The sequence below is a fragment of the Saimiri boliviensis genome, chromosome 6 (assembly GCF_048565385.1).
Source record: "Saimiri boliviensis isolate mSaiBol1 chromosome 6, mSaiBol1.pri, whole genome shotgun sequence".
NCBI lineage: Eukaryota > Metazoa > Chordata > Mammalia > Primates > Cebidae > Saimiri > Saimiri boliviensis.
In genome coordinates, this window is record NC_133454.1 from 76,198,266 (window position 1) to 76,214,539 (window position 16,274).

Consider the following 16,274-nt stretch of genomic DNA (forward strand, 5'->3'; position numbering starts at 1 on the left):
TTCAAGCAAAAAGCAATCTGTCTTTATTATGAGGAACTGGGTAGGTGGGGCCAGGCCAGACTCATGTCAGAAGGCCCCTCAGTGAGTGCAGCCCAGAAGACTGGCCACTTTCTGGGGCTGCGGACGGGTCTTGGCTGCATTCAGTTTCTCCACATCACTATAGCAGTACAAATTGGGGCCATGGACTAGGTACAAGCTAGGACCATTGGCGGAACATGAATTAGGGCCAAGGGACTTTTCCACACACAAGGCCCCATCCACCTTATCATGGGGCCAAGGAAGCTCTGTCCACATGGCTTGAGCTCCTGACTTCATGTCCAGCCACCACAGCCGCCGTCCTGGGGAGAAGGCACCAAACATAGCATGAATTCCATGTCATGGGGATCCTGACCCAGGTCTTTGCATGCCCTGGTGGGGATCTATGCCACAGACAGGTAGCAGAACAGGCTGCCCCTCAGCACCCAGAAGCTCCTCACCTGCCATGATATGGAGTCGAGAAGATCCAGGGCAGATAAAGGCCGCATCCACAGACTCCAGACTGATCCCAGGAGGGCTCCCAACTTCCTTCTCCAGCCGCTTTGGATAACCGCTTACTAGGGTATAGCCTCCCTTTGTCAGGAAGACATATACCTGGGTGCCCTGGAGAACAAAGGACAGTAATCAATACAGAGCTGGATATGCTTGTCCCAGTCTCCACCTCAAGCCTCTCCTCCAATACACACCTGGACCAGATAGAGTTTTTCTTCCCAGGAAAAGGCAGCATCCACTGTTGAAGGACCCTGGGGCCACTGATGAGCAATGGGCCAGCTATGCCAGCCATCCCGGCTGGTGTCTAGGCGCCAGTAGTGGGCTCCTGTGGAATATCATAGTTTGCTCTAGGGCTGCTGGCAGAAGCCCAGGCAGAGAAGAGGCTAGTAATGAATGTAGAAATGAGTCATGAGAGGGAGAGAATGCATCCAGATAGCAAGATGGAAAACGCCAGGTGAGAAGGAGAAATAGAGCAAGACTTGGTCAGCAATGTTGGGCACTGTGGCCTGGTTGAAACTGGAATCAGCAGGTGCCTGAAACAAAGGCAAGTGTGAGCTGGGGATGATGACTCACACCTGTAATCCCAGCACACTTTGGGAGGCTGAAGCAGGTGGATCACTTGAGGTCGGGAGTTCGAGACCTGCCTGTCCAGCATGGAGAAACCCCATCTCTACCAAAACTACAAAATTAGCTCAGCGTGGTGGCACATGCCTGTAATCCCAGCTACTCCAGAGGCTGAGACAGGAGAATCGCTTGAACCTGGGGAGGCGGAGGTTGCAGTAAGCCGAGATCACGCCATTGCACTCCAGCCTGTGCAACAAGAGTGAAACTGTCTCAAATGAATGAATGAATGAATGAATGAATGCAAGTGTAGAGAACAGTGGCTAAGTTTCCAGATGAGGCCAACATCATGGGGTTGGCGGGCACTCCCTAAGTATCTCAGGTGTCCATGTTTAGAGATGTGGTTATAGATAAGGAGATCCAGTGGCCAGAAGTTAAAAAGGAAACACCACTTCTGCTCCTTGTTCTCACTCTGGCTGTGTTCTCCAGTCCCTCCCTGTGAGGTGGCAGGAGAGTGAGGGAGCCAGCACCCCCATTTTTCTTCTCCTCTTTTCACAACAACCTATTAAGGAATTATCCAGGCTCCCATTTATCCTTTTTTTCTCAGTCCTCTTCAATTACACTTCTGTTTTCCTCAACCACTGAAATTGTTCTTTTCTAGGTTGCCAGTATTCCCCAGTTTGCCAAATCTCATGGTCAATTCTCTGTCTTCATCTGACCCTACCTCTCAGGAGCACTTGACTGCTCACTATTTCCTTCTTCTTTAAATGTCTTTTTTTGGAACTTGGCTTCTGTGACACCAGACTCTCCCAGTATTCCTCTTATCTTTTTTATTACTCTTTTCTTCAACCTGATATCTAAATATTGGAATCCCTTAGTTTGGGCCTCTTCTCTTCTCTCTCTACCCTCACTTCTTTGGCAATCTCACCTAGTCCAGGGACTTTAAATGCCATCTATGTGCTGATGATTTCGAATCTGTTCTCATCAACTCTACCTGACATGCTTATGGGGTTCCAATAGTCACCCAAAACCTAATATGTCCAAACTGATTTCTGCCCCCACTACACAGACACACACACACACACACACACACACACACACACACACTCCCTAGTCTTTCACAATTTTAGAAAACAAAACCACCAACCACTCAGTTGCCAAGTCCACAAAAGCTGAGTCATTCTTGAAACCTCTTTTCCCTTCCCTACTCTGACAGTTATCCTATTTATTTATTTAGAGATGGAGTTTCGCTCTTGTTGCCCAGGCTGGAATGCAATGGTACGATTGAAATTACAGGCATGTGCCACCGTTCCTGGCTAATTTTGTATTCTATATTTTTAGCAGAGACAAGGTTTCACCATGTTGGTCAGGCTGGTTTTGAACCCCTGACCTCAGGTAATCCACTCGCCTTGGCCTCCCAAAGCGCTGGGATTACAGGCGTGAGCCACTGCGCACCACCTATCCTATCTATTAGTGAATGCTGTCAGCTTTACCTCCAAAACAACATATCACGATGACTCCTCACCACCTCTGCTGCTATCATCCTGGTCCAAGCTGTCATCACCTCTAATTTGGACAACTGCAGGAATTGCTAGTTGGATTCCTTGCTTATATGATTTTACCTTTATAACTTATGTACCACAAAATGTCAGAGTGATTTTTTATTTAAAAAAATGAGTTAGAATATATCACAGTCCTGCTCAAGACCTTCTTATGACTCCCTTTTATGGTTGAAAGCCCTTACCAGGTCTAGGTAATCTGGCCACTGACTTTCCCGTTCTTTCAAGCCACCCACCTGCTCTTTCTCTGTGTTTCAGCCTCACCAGGCTTCCTTCTTGATTCCTTGAAGTATGTGCTGCTCACCCTCGCTAAAATGCTTTTCCTCCAGCACTTTATGGGGCTAATTCCTTCTCATCACTGAAGTCTCAGCTCTAAAGTCATTTCTTCAGAAGAGGGCCCTCATTCTCCTCACCTCTATCTCACCATCCTGTCTTATTTTTATTTTTTATTTTTTTTGTGAGACAGAGTTTCACTCTTGTTACCCAGGCTAGAGTGCAATGGCGCGATCTCGGCTCACCGCAACCTCCGCCCCCTGGGTTCAGGCAATTCTCCTGCCTCAGCCTCCTGAGTAGCTGGGATTACAGGCACGTGCCACCATGCCCAGCTAATTTTTTGTATTTTTATTAGAGACGGGGTTTCACCATGTTGACCAGGATGGTCTCGATCTCTTGACCTCGTGATCCGCCCGCCTCGGCCTCCCAAAGTGCTGGGATTACAGGCTTGAGCCACTGCACCCGGCCCGTCTTATTTTCTTTACAACCCTTAATACTACCTAAAAGTATTCTCTTTCCTCCTTTCTCTCTCTTATTGTCCTCTCTCACTTTAGCAGTGCCTCTCAGGACAGGTATCTCACCTGCCATGTTGACTACTGTATCTCAGTGCCTAGGACAGTGCCCACTACTTATCAATACTCAACAAATACTTGTTGAATAAATACACGGTACTATTGCTGCAACCACAAGTTATCTTTATAGTTGTGTACATATCTACCTCCCCTGGGAAGTTTCCCACTGAAATTACCTTGCTTAAGAATCTTTTTTTTTTTTTTTTTTTGAGACAGGGTCTTAATCTACCACCCAGGCTGGATTCCAGAGGCGCAATCATGGTTCTTTGCAATCTCTGCCTCCCACACTCAAGCAATCCTCCTACCTCAGCCTCTTGACTAGCTGGAACTAGTAATCCAACATACCGGTAATCCAGGTACATGCCAACATACCTAATTTTTTGTATTTTTAGTAGAGATGGGATTTCATCATGTTGTTCAGCCTTGTCTAGAACCCCTGAAATCAAGTGATGCCCACCTTGGCCTCCCACAGTGCTGAGATTTCATGTGTGAGCCACCACACCTGGCCCAGGGACCCTATTTTGAGAACCAGACCTATGCTGCTTTGTGCAGCAAAGTAAGTGATAAGTCCCCCACCCATTAATGTAGCCAATACGTAGGCTGGCCATCAACTACTTTAATGTGATCTGGTCTGAAAATATGGACTGGGCCATTAAAATTCCCTCTCTGGAAATCTTACTAAGAAAAAAAGAATAACTGAGGGAGTTCTTGGTTGGATCTGAGACTAAAAGATCATAAAGTAGTGAGAAGGTGGAAAGGACTTGATGGTCTATGTGCAAGCCAAAGTTGTGAAGAAGCAAAGAGAATAGATAAAAAAAAAAAAAAAAAAAAAAAAAAAAAAGCCTCTGAGATGCCAGGCACTGTGGTTCACACCTGTAATCCTAGCACTGTGGGTGGCGGCAGTGGGCGGATCACCTGAGGTCAGGAGTTTGAGACCAGCCTGGCCAACATGGTGAAACCCCGTCTCTACTGAAAATACAAAAATTAGCTGGGCATGATGGTGTGTGCCTGTAATCCCAGCTACTCGAGAGGCTGAGGCCACAGAATCTCTTGAACCCAGGAGGCAGAGGATGCAGTGAGCTGAGATCGCTCCATTGCACTCCAGTCTGGGCAACAGAGTGAGACTCCATCTCAAACAAACAAGCAACAACAAAAAACATGTATGAGGTAGATAGAGAAAAAAGAATTACCAGTGAGAGGAGAGGGCCTGCCCCATGCTGTAGCAGGGTCACGTTGGTGTTTTCAACAAGATAGTGCATTCCCACCTTAGCTAGGGGTGTGTGTGTGTGTGTGTGTGTGTGTGTGTGTGTGTGTGTGTTTGTATAAACTATATATATAATATATAGTTTATAGTTATATATTAATATATAATTTATAGTTATATATTTTATATAGTTATATAGTTATAATATATATGGTTTATATATATAAACTATATATATAAATTATATATATATGTATGTATATGTGTGTATATTATATATATATATACACACATTGTTTATTTGTTTTGAGACAGGGTCTCACTCACACCCAGGCTGGAGTGCAGTAGCATCATCATCATGGCTCACTGAAGCCTCAGCCTTCCAGTCTCAGGTAATCCATCTCAGCCTCTGGAGTAGCTGGGACTACAGTAGTGCACCACCACACCCAGCTAATTTTTACATTTTTTGTGGAGATGAGATTTTGCCATGTTGCCCAGGCTGATCTTGAACTCCTAGGCTCAAGCAGCTCAAGCAATCTGCCCACCTCAGCCTCCAAAAGTGCTAGGATTACAGGAGTGAGACACCACACCCGGCCTGGGTATTTTTAATATAATGGTGTTTTCTTCATGCCATGTGCCCTCTCAACAGCTATGGAACATCTATGACATTTTTCATTTAGGAGTTTCATTTGGTAGCATTCTCATTATGGCCACATGGCCTTGAAGTTCTGTGATCTCTACATGGCTTGGTGCCTCTCTCTACTTCTGTGTGTTTCCTGTGGCCCCGTTTTCTCAAGGTCTTTCTGAATTTCACTTTGTCTGTGCGTCCTCCCAAAGGACTCTCACCATAGCTACATGTTCTCCTGATACTTATGTGTTTTTACTATGGCATATGTTCTCAGTTCAATGTTGTATTTTCACTACAGATGTGTGTTTCATCTTAACTGTATGTTCTCATTATAGTGTGCAATCCTGTTGTGGGGATTTGCTCTCCATGTAGTTATGTATTTTTCAACAGAACTTGATAGTCATAACTGGTCAAATTTGTCCAAGGGTCAGGAGCCAAACAATTTTTGTGTGAAAAAAATATTTGTACTATTCTATATTCTTATCACTATCCTAATTATATATATATATATATATACACACACACACACACATATATGTATGTACGTGTGTGTATATATATATATTTCAGGTTAGATGTGATGTGGTTGCTCACTCCTCCTCTTGGGGATATTCTCAACTGTGCAGCATGACTATTTACCGCCTGACTGAACTCAGAACAGCCCTAGGTGTCATTACAAGGCTTTTACCAATTGATGCCACAAGTCAAGGTAGGGGTATCTCCATTAGCTACTCAGAGGAGAAATCTCCACAGGCTAGTGAAGCTACCTTCTGAAGGTCTAAAGTACCCAACACTTCTCAGCTGGTTCTCAGCAATGAGAACATCTCATCCCCAGGCAGTGCTATGTCTAGGGGTCTGGACATAGGAACTAGGAGCCTGGAACAAGATGGAGTTCTGAGGATAAATCAAGGGGAGCCACAGGACTCAGAAAGATGTGCAAGAACAAAGGGAGGCAAGGAGGTACAGAGACACACAAAGGTCCAGGGAGCAAGGGAGAGCCAGAGGGCTCACCAGGGCATTGAGCAAGGCAAGCACAAGGAGTCACAGGGGCCCAGAGAGGTTCATAGAGAGCACAGCCATGGGAGTAGATGGTAGACAGATGGATGAAGTTAGGGGCTTGGGATAGACAAGATTGAGAAATATGCCTCAATGAGGGGAGATGAGGGATACAGAAGGGCATGCAGAAAGATGGGGGACAGAGAGGACAAAATAAGTGACACAGTGATGACAATGGAGAAATGTGTCAAAAATGGGAGACATAAGTTGAAGAGATGTGAGGGCACATTGGGGGAGTTGGGGGCATCTCTCACCACTGAAGGCATAGGTGGCACCATGGTTGTCAGATGTCAGTGCAGACAAGACTAGATCTGGGCTACAACGCATATACCCAGGGCCATGGTGGGTCCTGTTCCCATGGCCAGTCCCATTCCTGTGTCCATGGCCTGGGGAAAGAAATGGGTGGAGAACACAGAAAGAGGCCAGAGGTCAGAGTGAGGTCCAAGGTGAAAGAGATGGCTGGGGTTAGTGGGGATGTGGGTTTCCCCATATGAGGGCAACGGGAAGATCCAGAACGGAAATGAGGCTAGGTTAAAGGCCAAGGTGTCCCAACATGGAGTTAAGGTGAAAGCTATGACACATGAGATCCACAAGCTCAGGGAAGGTGAATAAATTCCAACAGGTCTCAAGTGCTAGGGCTTTCTTACCTCTGCCAGGGCAGGGCATGAAGTAGTCTCGGACATCCAGAGGGTACCCGGGGGGCACCTCTCCGGTGGCAGGATTGAAGCGCAGGAATTTGTTACCCTGGAAACAGTAGTAGCGGCCCAGCCATCTCAGGGCGGAGGAGCAGTTCCCAACAGCTGGCCAGGAACGCTTCTTTATGTTTCCCGTAGTCAAGTCCCAGAACCACTCGCTGTCACCTTTGTCCAATCAATCAACAGGGATTTGGTGAGGCCAGATTATGCCCTCCCTTGTGCTTTACCTGGGTCACAGGATGGACCAGACATGGTACTGACCACATGGAGCTCATAGCCATCAGAAAGACAGCTAAAGGAGGGTGATCATTCACCAAAATTCAGCAGCAAAGCACACAGTATCAGTTCAGCAAGGGCAGTGGGGAGAGTCAGGGAAAGCTTCCCAGGGAAGAGGATACTTAAACTGATATCTGAAGTAGGAGTTACAAGGAACACAATAAGAGGAGATATAACTCCAGAGAGAGGAAAGATTCCAAAGCATGAAGCAAACTGATGGAACAGAGAATAGCGTATGGTTTCTGGAGCTTAGTATTAAGGTAAAAGTATGATAAAAGTCAAAGCTGAAGGGCCAATAGGGATTTGGCCATGGAGAGCCTTGGGTGTAAGACTAAGGAGGGTAGATTTGTCTTAAGGGTCATGGAGAACAATGACAGATTATTCACACAGAATTATACCCAGTTACCTTCACCAGAATGACTTCCTCTCCTTCCCACACCTGACCTCTAGACGGTAAGTGCCTTCTCTATTTCCCTTCCTTCAAAAGCCACATAGTAGCTCCACAACCACCATCGCTACCACTATCACCATCACTATTGGCATCACTACCAACCCACCACTACTCCAGATTCTTGGATTCCAGCCTGGACTGACCTTGGAAGAAGAGGACGCCTTCATCTTGACATTCTCCACGGTGACATTCCACAGCTGCATCCAGTGGGGATGGGATTCCAGGAAATTCCTCCTGGAGCAACTTTGGGTATCCTTTCTCTTTTTTTTCAGGAGGGTATACCCAGACTTTGTCCCCCTGCATTCAAAAGCACTCTCATTTTGACTGTGCATCCTCAGATACTGCCACTCTGTATTTACATGCATTTTTTTTTAACCATTGTGCTTTAACTATTTTTTTTTAACTTATTAACTATGCAATATCCTCCTGTGGCCCCACACATTCTCAGTCCATCTGTGGATTATAATGTGCTGTCCTTTTGCACAATACATACCCTCAATTTGTGCAAATCCAGTCACAACTACTATAACACACATGCCTCTAGCCATGTACAACCAGACACTCCTGTGGCATACTTATCTGCAACACCATCAGTGTTGACAAACATATCCGCCAGTGTTTATCCTGCAATCATCCATACATTAGTACATTCATTTCTTCATTTATTTCTTCATTCATTCAAGAAACAGTCCCTGAATGATTACTATATGCCAGGCATTGTGAGAGGCACTGAGGATGACAAGACTCTTTCACTTCAGGAAGTTCACTGGACAAAAGTAGAAAGGACTTCTACAATTCTAGCCTTGCAGCCTCCAAGGTGTAGTGTAAAGAATGCACCGAGACTATATACAGAGTGCCTAAGTCTGCCTAGAGAAGCTGTGGAGGATTTCACAGCAAAGAGGAAGCGTTGGGCCCAAGAGTTGAAAAAAACAGCAGGAATTTTCCAGGTTGACAAGTGAGGAAAGAGTGTTACCAGCAGAGGGAGCAGCATGCAGAGCCCTAACATAAGGAAGCAGTGTGCTCAATTCCATGTAGATTGGCATGGCTGGCACACAGTGAATGTGGCAGGGAAGGAGATAAACCTGAGAAGATAGCCCAGGCCCAGAACCTGAGACCCTATGTGCACTTGGTGTGTAGTAATCAGGTACATTTTGGGATCATTTACTGACAAAGGAAACACAGGAGGAAAGGTTGGTTTGTAAACAAGGTGCTAAGCTTAGTTTGGGGGATGCTGAATTTTAGGTGCCTATGGAACATGTAAATCAGAGATTTTTCCCAGGAAATTGGAAAGAGATATCTAGAGCTCAGAAGGTAGATCTAGATCCAGTGTCCGCAGCATAGAGAGTCCTTAGGGCCATGGTGATGGGTGAGATCACTGAGGGAAGGTATATGGAAAGGCTTGGATGGCTCCCCAAGGAACATTAGGGAACTGGCTGAGCTAGAATGAGACATTTGAGAAGAGAGAGAAGAGAGGCAGGAGAGAAAAAGCCAACAGTCAGGGCTTCCCAACCACATAGCACCTTTGGCAAGGTAGAAGAATGCACCCCTTCCTCTGAGCAGACACAGCCTGGGCCACATGGGACTTGGTGAGCATAGCAGAGTGAATTTCATGCTCCACATGCTCCTCTGGCCAGGTGTCACTGTGCTGGGAACAACTTGCCCTGCCCGATGAAGAGGACTTGATACAGGATCATGGGAGGAAAGGGAAGAAATTGCCAAGAATAAAAGGATGGTCAGCAGTGTGAGGTACAGTGGAGTGTTGTAGAACTAAGGCTAGGACTGAAGAATAGTCACAAGATGGTGCACCTGCCAGGCCCACATGCATGTACACTCCCTTAGTCTGAGCTTTTACAGGAAAGGAGGGCACAGGGGAAAGAAATCTGCTACCTATTGCTATGGGCTCCATGCCAAGGCCATGTTGGGGAAGAGTCCCTAGTGTCAGTTCCAGCCCTTTCCAACCTGGCCTTGATCTTGGCCCAGCAGTACCTTGATCAGAAAGACACTGCTGTGACCACGACGGAATGCAGCATCCACAGGGCTGGTGAAATTCTTCCATCTCTCTGAGATTAACTCCCGTTCCCATTTGTGACTCTTCCACACGAACTCCCCTGAAAAAACCCACACTTACTGAAGGGCCCAGTAAGAAACCTTTGACCTACTAAGACCATTTCAGAGAAGCTGTCAGTGATATACTCAGATAATTCCTAAGACCTCCCACAGACAAAGACACCCTTCGTGAAGGAGAATAACTCTAAGGTCCTAAATGTCCCAACCTCAGTCCCTCCTACCTTTAAAAAACAGCATGGTTCCATTGTCATCCAGGGTGGTAGCATCAAAGCTCCAGCCATCTGAGCAGCGTTCTAGGGTAGAGGTAGGGAGATGGCAAAGTTAAAAAAAAAAAAAAAAACAGAAGGTGATAAAATACAGAGACACAACCAGACAGACAGACTTAGGGAGTCAGGGCCTCACCAGTCACATCTGGGTCTGGCTTGGTCTCGCCTTCAGCAACATTCCCATGGGCACTAGTCCTAGGAAGAACAAGATAGATGTCTGGGTCCATTGGGACTGATCCCTTTCCCATAGCTCCTGACCCCAAATTTTACTTAAGCCTAAAAACTGACCCTGCCTTACACTAGCCCAGAACTCAATCCTTTACTTCTAGCTTTACTCACGGAAGAGGGTTCGCAATGACCAGAGACCAGCACAGGCTCCACAACCCCAGTGCAATGGGTGCTCCCAGTGCCCTAGCCATGCTGAGCTGCAGAGGCCACAGGACAGCTCTGGGCAACCAGTTGAACTCCCTATATAGAGTTGGCAGCAGCACCACTCCCACCTCCATCTCTACTGGGAATGAACTCTCTTCCAGGACTAAGCCAATATTGGCCGATTACATCACTGCAAATAAGGTCAGGGTCTGGACAGAAATCTGAATGCAAGACTCCCTTTTCCCGGCAGCTGCCCCCAACCCCCTTCAGCAACTTTCGAACAGTGACTAGCCTATACTGCTGATGTCCAGCTGTGACTCTCACACTGGCAATGGGTCCAGGTACCCATAAGTCAAGAAAGCGAGTAGACTGAGGGTCACTTTTTGTGACTGAGTTTATCTCCACAATGGGGGAGGTGAGAAAAGGAGGGAACTAATATTTCTGTGTACTGTGTCAAGCCCTGCTCTAAGGCAGCTAGCGACAGCAATACTTATTACATTTAGTAGCCACACCCACAGATAAACTTACTTAGAAATACTCAGAGAACAGCTTTATCCAAGCTTCATCAGGGGCCTTTCTGGGGCATGCCCAAGCCTCTTTAGCTTTACCCTTGGGCTAGTGAGTCTGGGGACAATAATGTCTCACTGTTATCAAATGACCAACCCCCATGCCCAGCCTCTCCCCTTCCCTGACTGGCAAAGAGCTTTACAAAAAGTACCTGGAAGTGAAGGGTTGACAGTAATGAGGCAGGAAGAGGAGGTGTCTCTCTTCCAGAGAGCACCACCACTACTAGCAATTAGTCTTTCTTCGTAGTTTTCACCTTGGGAGAAAATGCTTTATTTAATCAACACAGAACAAACAGAACTGTAACTGGGATTTCACAATATTTACAGTTTACTCCTGCTTAAATGCTACCTTCTCAATGAAGCCTTTCTTGACCACCTTATCTAGCCATTTCAGACCCTTGCTTGTTTTATTTCACTTACTAAAACTGGAAATTCTTTCATCTGTCTATTTATTTGGTGATGGTTGTTGTTGCTTTGCTTTATTTCACCTGTCTTGTTTATCATTATATATCCCTGACTCCTAAAATAGTGCGACATATAATATTTGTTCCAATATTTGTTGAATGATAAAAATGCAAAAATGCATTTCAAGTACTGAGTAGTGTTGCAGCCAAATTTCTGACAATTTTCCCCCACCTAGGGCAGGAGAATATTAGGAATTAGGGGTAGGTTATGATATTAGGCATAATGAGATCTAGGAGTCACAGATTCCCTTGTCACAGATGCCCTTTATCTGACAGTCCTGTTTCCCTCTCCAGTGCCTCAGCCCCACATTCATTTCTTCCTGGGACTCACCTGCTACCCTCAGTACTTCCTGGGCCCACTCCCAAAGCTGCCCCATTTCTATGTGAGATTTGCCTACTGGGTCAGAAAAGAATTATGGGCAAACTCACCTATGGAGCAGGGTGAGGTTCCAGGACCCCTGCTCCCTAGCCAAGGTTGAAAGAGCCCTGATCCCTCACAGATGGCTCCATACCCCTGACAGTCCCATATATAATCTTACCAAAAGTCTCAGATCCCTTTTCTACTCTGCAAAGTTTCCTTCCAACAGGAAAACAAAGATTCTGGGACCTCTGGAACATGTCACCAGTCCTCTGCCATCAGACTCGATGCCCTGACTTATGAATGAAAATGTGCTGTGAACATCATTCCCTCTTCATAGGTCAGTGGGCAAAGCTGGACTCTCCAAGTCCTTGGCACCATGGGCAATGCCATTGCTGCTACAGCCAATGCCTCATATTCACCTTCTCTCCATCGCAGGGCATGTCTGCTTTCTGGGTGTTGGGCAATGAGAGCCACTACTCCTTCCTTTCAGCCTTGGAAACCTTATATTCTCCCTCCTGAGCACCCCGTGACCCTCCATCAGGAATTTTCTCAACAACTTGTCTTCAGCTGTCAGAACCCTGTCTGAATCCTACAGATGTTGCTGGGCCTACCTGGGGAGAGGGAAGCTTTCAGTCTGAGAAACAAATACCCGACAGAAAACCCCCATAGTGAGAGGTTCCATAGCAGGGTCTTGCACTGACTTGCTTGTCCAGGGTTGTAGGCTCCCTCTGGCCTAACAGGGCTGTTTGAGGGCATATAGCACATGTACTGGATGATTATTTTTCAGCTTGATTCCTTCCCCACACATCTCTGGTCCCCCTCACAGAACCCCTGGATCCATCTATCCCGGGATACTACTTTATATGCTCCCTTTTCCCTGTTGCTTCCTAATTCACCTGTGTACCGCAGCATGGCTTAGATACCATTACTGGAGCCTCCTGCTCCACCCAGGAACGAGGCCAGCAGAGTCATCTGCACTGCAGCCAGTCCATGTTGAAGTTCAAGTTTTGGGCAGAAGTTGAGAGGATTGTATGCATTTGGGAACCCAGAGCTGTGGATATGTTGGCCACTCTAGTGTTGGTCACAGGGTACAAGCCAACACTTCTCAAGGTACTCAAGACTGAGCAGCCTTCCTTCTCTTCCCTCACTACAGTGGGTCCTTTCTGGGTGTCCTGAGTCCTTCCCAGGCTTCCTGCCTGGGCTGAGGAAAAGCAGCTTGTCGATACTTGGGCGTGAGCACCCCCTGGAGGCCGCAGGAATCAGTGCACTCCCGCCCTTCAACTGGAGGCTAGAGCCCAGTTCTTCCCTGAAAGTGGCTCTCCATGGCCTCTGTCCCTCACTCCTCTCAGCCCTGGCTGTGCAGCCTTAGTGGCATGCTCCCTTCTATGCTTCTTTCCGTTCCTCTGCAAAACTTGCTGCCCAGAGTGGATTTGGGGACCTCAATCTCTTACCTGGGAATTCGAGCTCAGAGAAATTCAATCATCTCTTTTCCTGTGTAATCTTCTCAATCCTCCTAACCAGCAGCTTTTTGACTTCTCCCAGAAGGGGTCTGATTATGAACCTGCAAATATCTTCATGGAGAGAGCTTCCTTCTGCTTTGCCAGGAGCCATATTTAAGCCGGACACTGATCCACTGTCCCTTGGAATGGCTCTGCTGTACACCTGAGTTCTCCGACCTTAGCCTTTTCTTCCGGGGCCCACTGAGTGCTAGGTGTGCTGGGCCTGAAGCCTGTGGCTGTATACTCCAGGGAGCAAGAAATGAATGTCCCCTTTCCCCAGGGCTAGAAGGCTTAGGGATAAAGCTCCAGGCAGCCAAAGAGCTTGCTGATCCCAGCTGACCCCTCCCACATAAACATTTTCTCTTGCTCAGTCTATAATTGGCCTTCTGAATAGTCCATTCTTGCTTCTCTACCAATAAATAATAATTTGTTCATATCTGTTGGATGCATGTGTCTGGCACTTGATATGAAGTATATAGTTCATGTCAGAGCGATCTATATATACAAGTGTAGCACTTCTATAGCACTTGCTATGGTTTGAATGTTTTTGTCCCCTCCAAATTCATGTGTTGGAAGCTGAATTTCCAAAGTGGCAGTGTTTGGAGGTGGGGCCTCATGAGAGGTGTTTAGGTCATGAGAGCTCTGCCCGATGAATGGATTAATGCTGCTATAAAAAGGGCTTTCAGAAGTGGATTCTCTCTCTTCTGCTTTTCTACCACGTGATGAACAGCATTTGTCTCCTCTAGTGGGTGCAACATTCAAGGTACCAACATAGAAGCAGAGAACAGGCCCTCACCACACACCAAACCTGCTGGGCACTTTGATCTTAAACTTCCCAGCCTCCAGAACTGTGAAAAATACATTTTTGTTTATTATAAATCACCAGTCACGGGCATTTTGTTACAGCAGCACAAACAAAGGCAATACTATTAGTCCCATTTTATGAACAAGGAAGCCAATATTAGGTATCCTGGACAAATCACATTGTTAGCAAGTGGCAGAGCTATGATTTAAACCCTGGGTGTTGACTCCCAGGGGTTTGTTCCTACAAAGATAGTGTATTCCTATCAAGGGGTATGCTGGTAAATATTTAACAACTGCTCTCTAGAGGGGAAAAAGCGCTGATTTGTAATATTTAGCGATTTTTGTGATATAAATACTCCTACCATGGCCAACTTTAAGCTACCAATATCACCAAATGCAGAGTCGGGAAGGGATGGGCAGTAACACACTACATACAATATTCCTACCATGTAGATATGATATGAATAATGACAAGAGCACAGGGGACAGTAAAATATAGTAAAATAATTAGGAAGTAATTAGTTTTGAGTACTGATTATCCTTGGTTTCAATAGAATGTATTTAAGTTTAGTTTGATTTTTAATAATAGCTGGGTTTTAACAACCACCTCTCAAAATTTCAAATTTGACAATCAGCTCTCATAAGCTGACTGCTCCAGCTCCACACCCCACGGTCCACCATGCTGCCTTTGTGTACAGGACAAGGATTTTACCTGCCTTAGTCACTGCTGCATCTTTAGCACTGAGAACAACACCTGAAATACTGTATGTATTTAGTAAATATTGAATCTTCTTGTTCCTACTTCCTAATTATACATAAAATCTGTCCATTTCTCTCTGCCTCTTCAGTAAGGCAGACACCATCTTTTCTTGTCTGACCTCTACAACACATTCTTTGTAACCACTACAGTGATCTTTAAAAACGTATATGAGATCGCCTTATGCTTCTGCCTAAATTTTTTTTTCTTGAAGTCAGTTGTAATTTTTTTTTTTTTTTTTTTTTTTTTTTGAGACGGAGTTTCGCTCTTGTTACCCAGGCTGGAGTGCAATGGCGCGATCTCGGCTCACCACAACCTCCGCCTCCCGGGTTCAGGCAATTCTCCTGCCTTAGCCTCCTGAGTAGCTAGGATTACAGGCACGAGCCACCATGCCCAGCTAATTTTTGTATTTTTAGTAGAGACGGGATTTCACCATGTTGACCAGAATGGTCTTAATCTCTTGACCTCGTGATCCACCTGCCTCGGCCTCCCAAAGTGCTGGGATTACAGGCTTGAGCCACCGTGCCCAGCAAAGTCAGTTGTAATTCTAATGTATACACAGTCTTCAAGGAGAACAGTTTAGGAATGTTGAATTGTTTTCTGATTTTCACTCTCAATTCTCTTTCTACCCTACAGAATCATCATCCAGTTTCCAGTTTGTTTCACAAGGCATCCCTTTCATCCCTGTCACTTAAACTTTTCAGTGGTTTACTGTTGTACTCCAAACCATACCCAAGCTCTTTACCTGAGTTAAATGATCCAAGTCAGGCCTAATTCTCCAAACTTGTTCTTTCCTCTCTCCCTCCACCCTCCTTCCTCTCCAGCCACCCTGGCCTCCTTTCAGATTCTCAAACACATCAAGATCTCAACCCCTCAGGACCTTTGTACCTGCTTCTCCTTTATCTGAAAATCTCTATCTCCTTTTTTTTTTTTTTTTTTAAACACAGCTAGTTCCCTATCCACCCTGCTCCAATCCTGCAGGTCACTGTTTAAGAGGCCTTCCTTGTCCACTACTTAACACTATATTCTCTATCAATCATTGTATTCTATTCATTTTCTTCACAGCTTGAACTCAAATTATTATTGTGCATTTGATTCCTTGTTGTCTCCCTTCTCCACTAGACTACAAGCTTAATAAGGGCAGGGACTATTTCTCTGTATTCCCAAGGCCCATTACTCTGACCAATAGTAAGTGTTCAACAAATACTTGTTCAATAAATAAATGAACCTGTGGCCACAGATGGCCATAGAGCTGTTCTGATCACCAGACAGTCCTGTATGAGCAAAGTGTTAACCCTTGCAGACCACAAAATAA

The 16,274-nt window shown here is 45.7% G+C and overlaps 1 protein-coding gene across 1 annotated transcript; it reads right to left on the reverse strand.

The window, feature by feature from the left end:
* On the reverse strand, positions 1 to 10,630 carry HPX (hemopexin). The gene is made up of 10 exons (XM_003919775.4): positions 10,476 to 10,630; positions 10,273 to 10,331; positions 10,092 to 10,163; positions 9,790 to 9,911; positions 7,947 to 8,100; positions 7,029 to 7,241; positions 6,636 to 6,767; positions 723 to 853; positions 477 to 639; positions 1 to 338 (listed from the first exon to the last, which is right to left on the reverse strand). The coding sequence occupies exons 1-10, from the start codon at positions 10,553 to 10,555 to the stop codon at positions 79 to 81; spliced, it is 1,386 nt and encodes a 461-aa protein (XP_003919824.4). The 5' UTR covers positions 10,556 to 10,630; the 3' UTR covers positions 1 to 78.
* Between the last annotated feature and the right edge of the window lie 5,644 nt (positions 10,631 to 16,274).